The 13,650-nt window shown below is 52.4% G+C and overlaps 1 protein-coding gene across 1 annotated transcript in view; it reads left to right on the top strand.

Annotated features, from left to right (window-relative positions):
* The window catches only part of LOC140425674 (uncharacterized), a 456,765-nt gene that overhangs the window by 409,977 nt on the left and 33,138 nt on the right, over positions 1-13,650 (top strand). The window contains exons 41-42 of the mRNA XM_072510172.1: positions 3,310-3,342; positions 5,152-5,214. Coding sequence (XP_072366273.1) covers positions 3,310-3,342; positions 5,152-5,214 — 96 coding nt within the window. The remainder of the gene's footprint in view (positions 1-3,309; positions 3,343-5,151; positions 5,215-13,650) is intronic.

Raw genomic sequence — 13,650 nt, 5'->3', positions numbered from 1 at the left:
GCAACAAATCCATTAAAGGGAGAGGTTGGTTGAACTCCATGATACATTTTGGGGTTCTGAAAACGCCTCGCCCATAACAGCTCCAATGAAGTTACTGTGAAATCCCCCAGTCGCCACAAATCCGGCGCCTTTTCGGGTACACTGAGGGAGAATTCAGAATGTCCAAATTACCCACCAGCACGTCTTTCGGGACTTGTGGGGGGAAACCGGAGCACCCGGAGGAAACTCACGCAGTCACGGAGAGAACGTGCAGACTCCGCACAGACAGTGACCCAAGCCGGGAATCGAACCTGGGATCCTGGTGCTGTGAAGCAACAGTGCTAACCATTGTGCTACCGTGCCATTTGGTGACCATAGTCCCCACCGCTTGCTTCCTTGGTTACTGAAATGGGCATCACTGGCTAGGCCAGCATTTGTTGCATTTCAAATCAACCACATCGCAGTGTGGGTCTGGAGTCATCTGCAGGCCAAACTGGGTAAGGACGGCAGATTTCTTCCCTGAATGACACGAGTGAACCGGATGTTTCTTTCATGTCAATCGACACTGGTCATCATTAGATGTTTCATTCCAGATTTTTTATTGAATTCAAATTTCGCCATCTGCTATGGTGAGATTTGAACCGGGTTCCCCAGAGCACATTCTTGGGCCTCTGGACTACTTGTCCAGTGACGAAAGCACCATGCCACTGCCTCTCCATTCCCCAGCGGCACAGGTTACAAGCCACACAAAACGCTGTAGACATCAGCGGGATCGGACATTCCCACCCATCGGCCAATGGCGTCTGCCTCTGCCACCGGAAAAAACGCCATGGGGGGGCGGGTGTGTCACAAAACCCCACCCAGAGAATGTGTGTCAGGTAAATTCTCCAAGTGAAAACCAGGCCAAATACAATAAATTGAATGTGGATGTGTTGAGGAAAATAAGACTGGCAAAGAGCAAAAAATAGCAGTTGCTAGAATAAAGAACGCAAAAGTATTCATCTTATGTGAATAGTGAGCAAATAATAAGACGTAGGGCGCGATTCAACCGGAGACATCCGATGTCGGGTTTTGGCTGTGTTTAGTGGGGTATTTCTCGGTAGCTGCAGTGAAGAAAGACCCCTCTATCCGTCCAACAGCCCTTACTTAGCCTTTTCTTTGGCCTCGTGGAGTTTCTCTCTGCTGAGGCTGCACTTGAGTCATTTCTCGCAGATCGGTGGCACGGTCAGGGTGCCAGACTGGTAGTGCCAAGGTGCCTGGGTGTCAGAGAGTGTGCCAGGGTGTCACCTTGCCCTGTCCCCGACCTCCCGGAGTCTCAAATGACCTGGAAACACCTCCCTGGTGCCATTGCAAGGGGACATAAATTTAAGGTGAATGGTGGAAGATATAGGGGGGATGTCAGAGGTAGGTTCTTTACCCAGAGAGTAGTGGGGGCATGGAATGCACTGCCTGTGGAAGTAGTTGAGTTGGAAACATTAGGGACCTTCAAGCAGCTATTGGATAGGTACATGGATTACGGTAAAATGATATAGTGTAGATTAATTTGTTCTTAAGGGCAGCATGGTAGCATTGTGGATAGCACAATTGCTTCACAGCTCCAGGGTCCCAGGTTCGATTCCGGCTTGGGTCACTGTCTGTGCGGAGTCTGCACATCCTCCCCGTGTGTGTGTGGGTTTCCTCCGGGTGCTCCGGTTTCCTGCCACAGTCCAAAGATGTGCAGGTTAGGTGGATTGGCCATGATAAATTGCCCTTAGTGTCCAAAATTACCCTTAGTGTTGGGTGGAGGTGTTGACCTTGGGGAGGGTGCTCTTTCCAAGAGCCGGTGCAGACTCAATGGGCCGAATGGCCTCCTTCTGCACTGTAAATTCAATGATAATCTATGATTAATCTACGACAAAGGTTCGGCACAACATCGTGGGCCGAAGGGCCTGTTCTGTGCTGTATTTTCTATGTTCTATGTTCTATTAAGACTGGTCCATGTTTGTGGCAACCAATACACACCGCGCGTTGGTGAACTCTCCCAGGCACGTTCTGGCACCGAGAGAATCTCACAAATGCATATTTAAATGAGCCTAATGGATAATTTAAATATTAAATAACAAAATATAACAACATTTCAGCATTAACTGGGACAGGTTTGCTCAATTAATGAGAACGTGGATTTGTGAAAAGTAGTTTCTGTCCAGGGAATCTAATTTGTAAAATCTAATTCCATGAAGTGGCAGGGAAGGTTGACGAAGAGAATACAGTGCAAGGTGTCGATACGGGTTTTAAAGCCTTTGTAAAGTGTTTTGAACGGCCATAACCTGGAATCTGCTGCTGACGAGATTGGTCGGAGTGGAAACAGGAAACTGGATAGATAGTGGAGGCAAATGGATATGGAGGGCTGGTGCAGGGCAATGGGAGTGGTTGGATTGCGCGACATCATGCACTTGATGGTCCAAATGTTTTTTCACTCTCTGCCATGGGGATCTGGAGCAACTTTAACATTGAGCCATACACAGGGAGAGTAACAGATGAGAGGCACAACACTGAACACCAGTCCACCGACTAAATCTGCTCTTGTTCTTGTTGGGAACATAAGAATTTATCCTTGATGGGAACTTATTGTAGGAGCTTCCTTTGATCGAAAGAAAATATTATACTTATCTACAACTTTACAGGCATGGAAATAGAAAGAAATGTATGAGTGGGAACTTTTTTTCAACCCTGTAGAGTTATTGGATTTTGCAACAACCACAGGGTGTTACGGGAGGTAAAACGCAGATGTGCGGGAACGGGGAACACTCAACAGGCTGCCAAGTGTAACCTGCAGCAAGATGGGACCTTTCATGTTGAACTTGATTAAATCCAGATGATTATACTGCCCAGGGTCAATTGAATTCAATGGGCGGCATGGTAGCACAGTGGTTAGCACTGTTGCTTCACAGCGCCAGGGTCCCAGGTTTGATTCCCGCTTGGGTCACTGTCTGTGCGGAGTCTGCACGTTCTCCCTGTGTCTGCGTGGGTTTCCTCCGGGTGCTCCGGTTTCCTCCCACAAGTCCCGAAAGACGTGCTGATAGGTAATTCGGACATTCTGAATTCTCCCTCTGTGTACCCGAACAGGCGGCGGTGTGTGGCGGCTCGAGGCTTTTCACAGTAACTTCATTGCAGTGTTAATGTAAGTTTACCTGTGACAGTAAAGATTAGTCAGGAAAATGGCCAATCCGTCCATTCCAGCACTCTCCAACTCTGTGAAATCAATTCTCTGCTTGTGTTTCTGATGTGTGTTCATCGCATTTTGATTTGTTCTCTTGTTTCATTTGAAGTCTGTTCTCTGTTCTATTGCAGCAGACCAGTCAGACTGGAGTCACCTGGGTGCAGGTGAGTCAGCAGCAAAGCAGCCCTAAATTCTGCTTTGATGCTCAGGCTGTGTGTGTAAGTGTTTGGGTACTAGAGTGTAATTGTGTGACAAATCAGCAATGAGATGTATCTTGAACAGCTTGCTTTGCACTTCAATAGCGTGAGTGCTCAGATAAAACTAAGGGGGGATCTGCCTATTGCGATCTCTCTCTGTTCTGATTGTGAAATGATTCTATCTGAATTTAGCCCTCTTGACATTGTGCCGTGAACGGGCAAGTCTCCCCGGCTCCAGTCTTCCTCAGCTTCATTATTGTCTGACTATCCATCAAACCAGGACCATTATGGCAACTAGCGGGATTTACATTCAATTAATCATTAATGTTTTTATTCATGGGATGTGGGGGTCATCGGAAGGACGCTGCCCTGAGCTGAGCGCCTCGCTGGGCCATTTCAGAGACAACCACATTACAGTAGCTCTGCGGGCAAGCAGCGGCCCGGGCGGGGGTGGGGAGAGGCACATCTTGGATCTGAGTGCGGCCAAGGAGACGTTTTGCTCGCCGTTGCCCATGCGCAGAGGTACCACATTCCACTCATTCTCACCCGCGTGGCTTTCCTCCTATCGATGCGATTCACACGTAAAACAATACACAAGTGAAGTGAGAAGCATGCTGATTGCTCACAACATTGACTGCGAGAGCCGTGCATTGCCTCTGCGCCCAAAGTGTAAATATTTTTACCATTTGAAGTTGATGAGAGTTCTATTACTATATGAATGGTCAAGCACATTCTATAACTTGTTATGAAATACTCAACCTGTATGAAATGCATTCAATCTTATTCATCGTGCCATGGTCAGTGAACAAACCCAGTTTCAATGCTGCGGCCCACTGATTTGAAGGAGGGTCACTCACCAGCCTAGGTTGTCCATCGCTACTCTCAAGTTACATGTAAAGCAGGCCAGATAAGCATGGCAGATCTCCTTTACGAAAGAAAGATGGGAGATGGGTTTCAATAAATGTGGAATTGCTGACCGTGAACCTATTATTTTATTTCTTTTCATTCGATCCTGGGATGTGGGCGACGCTGGGTGGGGTTGTCGCTCACCCCTGAACCTGCTGGGCCATTTTAGAGAGGCGCAGTTAAGACTCGACCACATCGCTGTGTGGGCCTGGAGTCACCTGTAGGCCAGACCAGGTAAGGACGGCAGATTTCCCTCCCTAAAGGACATGAGTGAACCAGATGGGTTTTTACGACAAACGGCAATGGTTTCATTGGTCACCTTTAGACTTTTAATTCCAGATTTTTATTGAATTCGGCAGGATTCGAACCAGGGGCCCCAGAGCGTTACCATGGATCTCTGAATTACTAGTCCAGTGGCAATACCACCACATCACCGCCTCCCCGGGGCAGGGGGGGGGGGGAGGAAGTTGGAAAAGCCCATTTGGTTCATTAATAACCATGAAACTACCAGATTGGCATAAAATAACTTCTTGTTCACTAACATTCTTTAGGAAGGAAATCTGCCGTCCTTACCCGGTCTGGCCTATATGTGACTCCAGACCCACAGCAATGTGGTTGACACGGAACCGCCCCCCTCTAAAAAGGCCTCAGAAGTCACTCAGTTCAAGGGCAATTAGGGATCGGCAACAAATGCTGGCCTATCCCATGACACACACCTACATCCTATGAAAGAACAAATAGATAAAAGACAGGCCGTTCTCTCAGAAGGCAGCTTCCCACCCTGGAGTCATCTGTGTTTTTATTGCATGTCGGTCGCACTTTGATTCATCTTCATGATTGACCTCAATTCGGTTCTCTGTATCCTTGCAGCTGCACCGCCACTGCGAACCATGCCGAATACACCATGTCCGGCTAGGAGGAGACGCACTTCAGGTGAGTCAGAATGAACCCTGTCCCGAATCCCAGTCTAATGCCCAGGCTGTGAATGGAAGGGCATTGGAGTCTCAGTGACAAGCTGGGACACTTCAGGAATGAAATGTCTCTTGTGCGTTAGTGATGACTCAGCAAGTCAATGACGTGAATATTAAAATCAGAGAACAAGAACAAAGAACAAAGAACAAAGTACAGGAAAAGGCTCTTCGGAAGCCTGCGCCGACCATGCTGCCCGTCTAAACTACAATCTTCTAGCCTTCTGGGGTCCGTATCCCTCTATTCCCATCCTATTCATGTATTTGTCAAGATGTCCCTTAAATGTCACTATCGTCCCTGCTTCCACCACCTCCTCCGGTAGCGAGTTCCAGGCATCCTCTACCCTCTGTGTGAAAAACTTACCTTGTACATCTACTCTAAACCTTGCCCCTCGCACCTTAAACTTATGCCCCCTAGTAATTGACCCCTCTACCCTGGGGAAAAGCCTCTGACTATCCACTCTGTCTATGTCCCTTATCATTTTGTAGACCTCTATCAGGTCGCCCCTCAACCTCCGTCGTTCCAGTGAGAACAAACCAAGTTTATTCAACCACTCCTCATAGCTAATGCCCTCCATACCAGGCAACATTCTGGTAAATCTCTTCTGCACCCTCTCTAAAGCCTCCACATCCTTCTGGTAGTGTGGCGACCAGAATTGAACACTATACTCCAAGTGTGGCCTAACTAAGGTTCGATACAGCTGCAACATGACTTGTCAATTCTTATACTCAATGCCCCGGCCAATGAAGGCAAGCATGCCGTATGCCTTCTTGGTTACCTTCTCCACCTGTGTTGCTCCTTTCAGTGACCTGTGGACCTGTACACCTGGATCTCTCTGACTTTCAATACTCTTGAGAGTTCTACCATTCACTGTATATACCCTACCTGCATTAGACCTTCCAAAATGCATTACCTCACATTTGTCTGGATTAAGTTCCATCTGCCATCTCTCCACCCAAGTCTCCAAACAATCTTAATCCTGCTGTATCCTCTGACAGTCCTCATCACTATCCTTTGTGTCGTCTGCAAACTTACTAATCAGACCAGTTACATTTTGCTCCAAATCATTTATATATACTACAAACAGCAAAGGTCCCAGCACTGATCCCTGCGGAACACCACTAGTCACAGCCCTCCAATTAGAAAAGCATCCTTTCATTGCTACTCTCTGCCTTCTATGACCTAGCCAGTTCGGTATCCACCTTGCCAGCTCACCCCTGGTCCCGTGTGACTTCACCTTTTGTACTAGTCTACCATGAGGGACCTTGTCAAAGGCCTTATTGAAGTCCATTATAGACAACATCCACTGCCCTACCTGCATCAATCATCTTTGTGACCTCTTCGAAAAACTCTATCAAGTTAGTGAGACACGACCTCCCCTTCACAAAACCATGCTGCCTCTCACTAATACGTCCATTTGCTTCCAAATGGGAGTAGATCCTGTCTCGAAGAATTCTCTCCTGTAATTTCCCTACCACTGACGTAAGGCTCACTGGCCTGTAGTTCCCTGGATTATCCTTGCTACCCTTCTTAAACAGAGGAACAACACTGGCTATTCTCCAGTCCTCTGGGACATCACCTGAAGACTGTGAGGATCCAAAGATTTCTGTCAAGGCCTTAGCAATTTTCTCTCTTGCCTCCTTCAGTATTCTGTGGTAGATCCTATCAGGCCCTGGGGACTTATCCATCTTAATATTTTTCAAGACGCCCAACACCTCGTCTTTTTGGATCTCAATGTGATCCAGGCTATCAACACACCCTTCTCCAGACTCAACATCCACCAATTCCTTCTCTTTGCTGAATACTGATGCAAAGTATTCATTTAGTACCTTGCCCATTTCCTCTGGCTCCACACATAGATTCCCTCGTCTATCCTTCAGTGGGCCAACCCTTTCCCTGACTACCCTCTTGCTTTTTATGTATGTGTAAAACGCCTTGGGATTTTCCTTAACCCTATTTGCCAATGACTTTTCGTGACCCATTTTAGCCCTCCTGACACCTTGCTTAAGCTCCTTCCTACTTTCCTTATATTCCACACAGGCTTCGTCTATTCCCAGCCTTCTAGCCCTGACAAATGCCTCCTTTTTCTTTTTGACGAGGCCTACAATATCTCTCGTCATCCAAGGTTCCCGAAATTTGCCATATTTATCCTTCTTCCTCACAGGAACATGCCGGTCCTGAATTCCTTTCAACTGACACTTGAAAGCCTCCCACATGTCAGATGTTGATTTACCCTCAAACATCCGCCCCCAATCTATGTTCTTCAGTTCACCTATGTTTATTGAGTAACTTTCTTGTAAACTATCATTATTTCTTGATATTGATATGGGCCAGGGCTTAGAAATTCCAAATTGTATTATGAAGCTCCCCTGACCAAAACCTTTATATTGAATTTGGCAAGGATGAACACAAGAGTCTTCACTTCAGGTATGATTCAATCGACTTTAAAACAAGTTTAATAAAAGAATGTAGTTGACATATATGAAACAAGAATTTGTTGTCAATTACAAACATGAAACAACACAACAGCTACAGTAATCTATGTATATAACTCTTAATGAATCCCCCTTAGTAACTGTTCCAATTCAATAACAAATTCCAATAAACCAAAACCCCTTTCAAGGGCGTGGCCCAGCACACTGCAATCTCACTTGAATGGGACGGGTCCTTTCCCTGAGATCCAGCCTCCAACCAGCAGATTCCAAACAACTTCCGAAAAACAGCTTTATCTTTAAAATTACCAAAGCAGTTTGCCACACCCAATATGCTTACAGTTCACTGGAACAGCTTTAAAATAAAAACAGCGAAAACAGGGAAACACTGCTTTTTTCTTCTGCAGTCCAAATCAACAACAAACCGAAATTGAAACGAAAACACTAAACCCCCCCCTCTCACCTGACAGCCACAGCCCAGCTCCACCCACAAATTACATCACTGAAGCCGTGCTGCGAGCCATGTGTGGTCAAACCTTTCTTCAAGGGACACTCACATGACAATATAAACTCTGTCCTGCTGTTAAATTGCTGCTGGAGGCCCTATAAACTATCCCAACCAATGCCCAATCTCCTCCCAAACTCATTCCACATCGTGATTTCTAACCCAGAGTTATTTCTCACGATTGCACCTATTTTGTCCTTTATTTACAGAGCTACCCCACCTCCTTCTTTCCTCCTATCCTTCCAAAATGTCAAATATCCTTGAATGTTTAGATCCCAGCCTTGTCACCATATCTCAGTGATGGCTATCATGTTCATTGATTTCTATCTGTGCCACTGATTCATCCATCTTGCTACAGAAAAACATGGAAAATAGAAACTGCAGGAGGCAATTCGTCCTTCGAGCTTGCAAATCCCCTAACATTTTAAAAACTGTATAAATAAAAAGAAACCAACACCGATTAGCTCTAACTGGAGGGCTTTCCTCAATCAGAGTGAGGACAGAACCGTACTAACCCAACTCTGCTCCGGCTCCTCACCTTCCTTATCCAGGTTTGGGCTGACAAGTGACCAGGTATTGACCATCTCGAACAAGACCCTTGACATTCAAAGGAATTACCATCACTGAATCTCCCACAATCAACTTCCTGGGGTTACCATTGATCAGAAACTGAACTGGACTAGCCACATTAATACTGTGGCTACAAGAGAGGATCGGAGGCTAGGAATCCTGCGGAGGGCAATTCAACTCCTGACTTCCCAAAACCTGTCCACTATCTACAAGGCACAAGTCAGGAGTGTAATGGGATACTCTCCACTTGCCTGAACGAGCGCAGCTCGACACCATCCAGGACAAAGCAGCCCACATGATTGCTCCCCCTTCCACAAACATTCACTCCTTCCATCACCGATCTACAGTAGCAGCCGTGTGTAGCATCTACAAGATGTACTGCAGTCACTCACCAAGATTCCTTAGGCAACACATTCCAAACCCACGACCACTACCATCTAGAAGGACAAGAGCAGCAGATACTTGGGAACCCCACCACCTGGAGGTTCCCCTCCAACTGGATGGCTGGCCGTCGCTCAGCCCCGAGGTTCAAGTCACGCGATGCGGAGGCGCTCCTGGACGCGCTGGAGCAGAGGAGGGACGCCCTGTATCCCGGGCATGGCCACAGAGTTGCCCCACGCCACAGCCGGCGTCTGTGGAGGGAAGTGGCAGAGGCCGTCACCGCTGTGGCCCTGACACCACGGACAGGCACCCAGTGCCACAAGAAGGTGAACGACCTCGTCAGAGCAGGCAGGGTGAGCCTCCCCATATCCCCCATATCCCCCCTCCCCCATATCCCCATATCTTCCTCCCCCATATCCCCCCCTCCCCCATATCCCCCACCCCCATATCCCCATATCCCCCTCCCCATATCCCCCCCTCCCCCATATCCCCCCCTCCCCCATATCCCCCATATCCCCCCTCCCTCATATCCCCCCCTCCCCCATATCCCCCCTCCCCCATAATCCCCATATGCCCCCTCCCCCATATCCCCACCTCCCCCATATCCCCCATATCCCCCCTCCCCCATATCCCCCCTCCTCCATATCCCCCCTCCCCCATATCCCCCCTCCCCCATATCCCCCCTCCCCCATATCCCCCCTCCCCCATATCCCCCCTCCCCCATATCCCCCCTCCCCCATATCCCCCCTCCCCATATCCCCCTCCCCATATCCCCCATATCCCCCCTCCCCCATATCCCCCCCCATATCCACCCTCCCCCATATCCACCCTCCCCCATATCCCCCCTCCCCCATATCCCCCATATCCCCCCTCCCCCATATCCCCCCTCCCCATATCCCCCCTTCCCCCATATCCCCTATATCCCCCCTCCCCATATCACCCCTCCCCATATCCCCCCTCCCCCATATCACCCCTCCCCATATCCCCCCTCCCCGATATCCCCCCTCTCCATATCCCCCCTCCCCCATATCCCCCCTCCCCCATTTCCCTCCTCCCCCATATCCCCCATATCCCCCCTCCCCATATCCACCCTCCCCCATATCCCCCCTCCCCATATCCCCCTCCCCCATATCCCCCCTCCCCATATCCCACCCTCCCCCATATCCCCCTCCCCCATATCCCCCCTCCCCATATCCCCCCTCCCCCATATCCCCCCTCCCCCATATCCCCCCTCCCCCATATCCCCCCTCCCCATATCCCCCCCTCCCCCATATCCCCCCCTCCCCCATATCCCCCCTCCCCCATATCCCCCATATCCCCAAGTGAATCCAGCCCTAACCTTAACCTCTGCAATGCACGCGCAACCGATGGCGTGCATTCATATACCTGCCTAACACTGTTGCCTTTTACCCCTGCCCCCCCCCCCCCACAGGAGAAGCGCGCACACAACAATAGGGAGCATGTGAGGACTGGAGGAGGGCCCGCTGATGAGAGGCCACTGACCGTACACGAGGAAAGGGCCCTGGAACTGGCTGGCGGACCTGTGGACCGGGAGGTTGCTAATGCAGAGGTCGGGGGCGTACTAGCGTGTGAGCCACCGACAGCCCGTCCCCATATCCCCTTCCCCAATATCCCCCTCCCCCGTATCACCTGATCACTGCCTGATGTCTAACCATGCATGCTTCATTGTGTATCGCAGGACCAAACGTCCAGGCACCCATCCCCGCAGATGCAGACCGCCCGCAGGATGCCCCTCGGAGACCACAGGAGACGGAGAGACCCACACCCTCCAGCATGCGACGCCCACAGGATGCCCCTCGGAGACCACAGGAGACGGAGAGACCCGCACCCTCCAGCATGCGATGCCCGCAGGATGCCCCTCGGAGACCACAGGAGACGGAGAGACCCGCACCCTCCAGCATGCGACGCCCGCAGGATGCCCCTCGGAGACCACGGGAGACGGAGAGACCCGCACCCTACAGCATGCGACGCCCGCAGGATGCCCCTCGGAGACCACGGGAGACGGAGAGACCCGGACCCTCCAGCATGCGACGCCCGCAGGATGCCCCTCGCACACCACGGGAGACGGAGAGACCCAGACCCTCCAGCATGCGACGCCCGCAGGATGCCCCTCGCACACCACGGGAGACGGAGAGACCTGGAGCAACAGGGAGACGACACCCCCGTCACGTGCGGGAGCGACCACCCAGCGATGAGGGGGGCAGCCACAGGCCCCCGTCACATCCGAGCCAGGACATCACTACCCAGGACACCACTACCCAGGACACCACTACCCAGGACACCACTACCCAAGACACCACTACCCAGGACACCCCTACCCGGGACAGCACTACCCAGGACACCCCTACCCGGGACAGCACTACCCAGGACACCCCTACCCGGGACAACACTACCCAAGAAGACGAAATACCGGACAGTGACTCAGAGTGGATGGGTGGAGACGAACCCCCACCCCAAAGTGCCATGGACTCAGAGTGGGACGAAGAGCACGACACAACGCCATTGCTGTCACCAACACCCTCCACCATCGCAGAAACACTCACCACGGTTGGGCACTTTAGTGATGAGGCGTCTGGTACACTCACTGGTGCGCACAACACAGCCGTCCCGGTACAGCAGGTGGAGGTAGGAGCAGCAGAGGGACCGGGCGGCCGGAGGGCAGCCCAGCCCAAGCGAACATCTGCCGCCCAGATGGACCCCGGGTTCCTGCAGTTACCACACCCACACATAGATCCGATGCAACCACCGACCCGGAGACGAGCGAAGAGGGTGACGGGCAGCTTGCGGCGGCTGCGGTCGCAGGTGGAGGAGTCCACCCGCGTCCAGGAGCTGGGAGTGGTGCCGGTCATGCGTGCCACCCAGGCTGACACCGCACGGGTGGCGTCCGCGGTGGAGGCAATGGGTGCGACGGTGTCAGACATGGGGAACGGTTTGCGAGGCCTGGGGCCTTCCGTACAGGCGGCGTCTGTGGCCCAGGAAATGGCTGCCCTCTCACAGGAGGGCATGAGCCAGTGCCAGTGCCAGATGGCAGAGGCGCTCAACGCCATAGCCCAGTCTCTGCAGGCCATGGCCCAGTCTCTGCAGGCCATCGCTGAGGGCATCGGCGCCAGTGGCCATGTGCGAGCCGGCGTCGCACTGTCACAGACAGGGTTTGCCAACCCCCTGGGCTCCGTGGCTGCAAACCTGCAGACCCCTGTCGATACCAGCACGGGCCTCCAGGACTGGCAGCGCCAGATGTCGGGGGGGGTGTCGGATGGTCAGTCCGTTCGCATCCCCCACCCATGCAGAGGCCTGGGGGCCATCGGGCACCCCGAGGGAGGAGGAGGTGGTGTGGTCCGTCCCGGCTCCCTCTGTAGGGGAGGTCCCGGTACACCGTGACACCTCGGACTCCCCCCCCTTCCGTCCCAGGTGCATCGGGTGGGCAACGGGCAGGACAGGCTGGCAGCTCGCCATCCCAGTCGCCCGGGCCGCAGCCTGGCCCATCTAGGCCAGGACGCCCCAGGAAACGGCCGCCAAAGGGATCCAGTGTCAGAGGGCAGGAATCACAGGAGTCCACCTCCAGTTCTGCTGTACCGTCTGGGGAACCACGTAGACGTAGTCAAAGGGCCCGTAAGGCCAAACAATTAGACACTGAGTAAGTTGGCACGGGTGCAGGGCACAGATGAGTTTTAGGGGCTAGGGCACGTGCATGAACTCCTTTGGTTATTAAAGTCAATGTTACACCTACCGAAGCTGCCTTTGTGCTCTGTCCAAAGTGTGCGGGGGTGTCATGTACGTTGAGCGCAAGTGTGTGTGTGAGGGGTGGTCTTACCTCAGCCCCAGGTGAGTCTGCCCCCTTCCCCCTGGGCCGCCATCAACATCCCCCGGGCAGAGGACGGGACCGTGCGCTGCAGTGTCACAGCCGCATGCAGGGATGGTCCGGGTGGATGGTGGTACTGTGGCCATGGGTCAGACATAGCCCAACGATGTAGAGCCAGGAGCTCATCGCAGGGCGGGTTGTCATCATCCTCCATGGCCTGCGATAGACACGCGTCCACCAGCAACTGGGTGAGCCCGGCCCGTTGTGCCGCCGGTGGATCGGCAATGGGGGGGGGGGTGGTGTGCATGCGGGTGGGGTGTGTGGGGTTGGGGAGGGGGGTGAGGGTGCTGGGTGGGTGGATGGGTAGGGGGTGGGGGTGGTCGGCTGTTGCCATGGTGTGCGGTCTGTGGCCATACTACCCGATTCCCACGCCCATCTAGTCAGTGAAGCGGGCGTCTATCAGTCTGTCCCGTGCCCGCTCGGCCAGCCAGTAACGGTGGACAGCCACCCGCCTGTGTCTACCCCGTCTGCCCTGACCATTGCCCCCATCCCCCTCATCTGGGGAGGACTGCGCCTCTTCCTGCTGCTCCTCCACTCCGCCCTCCTCTGCCTGCGGCACATCGCCCCTCTGCTGGGCTATGTTGTGCAGGACGCAGCACACCACAATGATGCGGCCGACCCTATCTGACCGA

Source organism: Scyliorhinus torazame, chromosome 6 (assembly GCF_047496885.1).
Source record: "Scyliorhinus torazame isolate Kashiwa2021f chromosome 6, sScyTor2.1, whole genome shotgun sequence".
Lineage (NCBI taxonomy): Eukaryota > Metazoa > Chordata > Chondrichthyes > Carcharhiniformes > Scyliorhinidae > Scyliorhinus > Scyliorhinus torazame.
The sequence above is the reverse complement of the archived record's forward strand: the minus strand, read 5'-3'. Positions and strand labels throughout refer to the sequence as shown.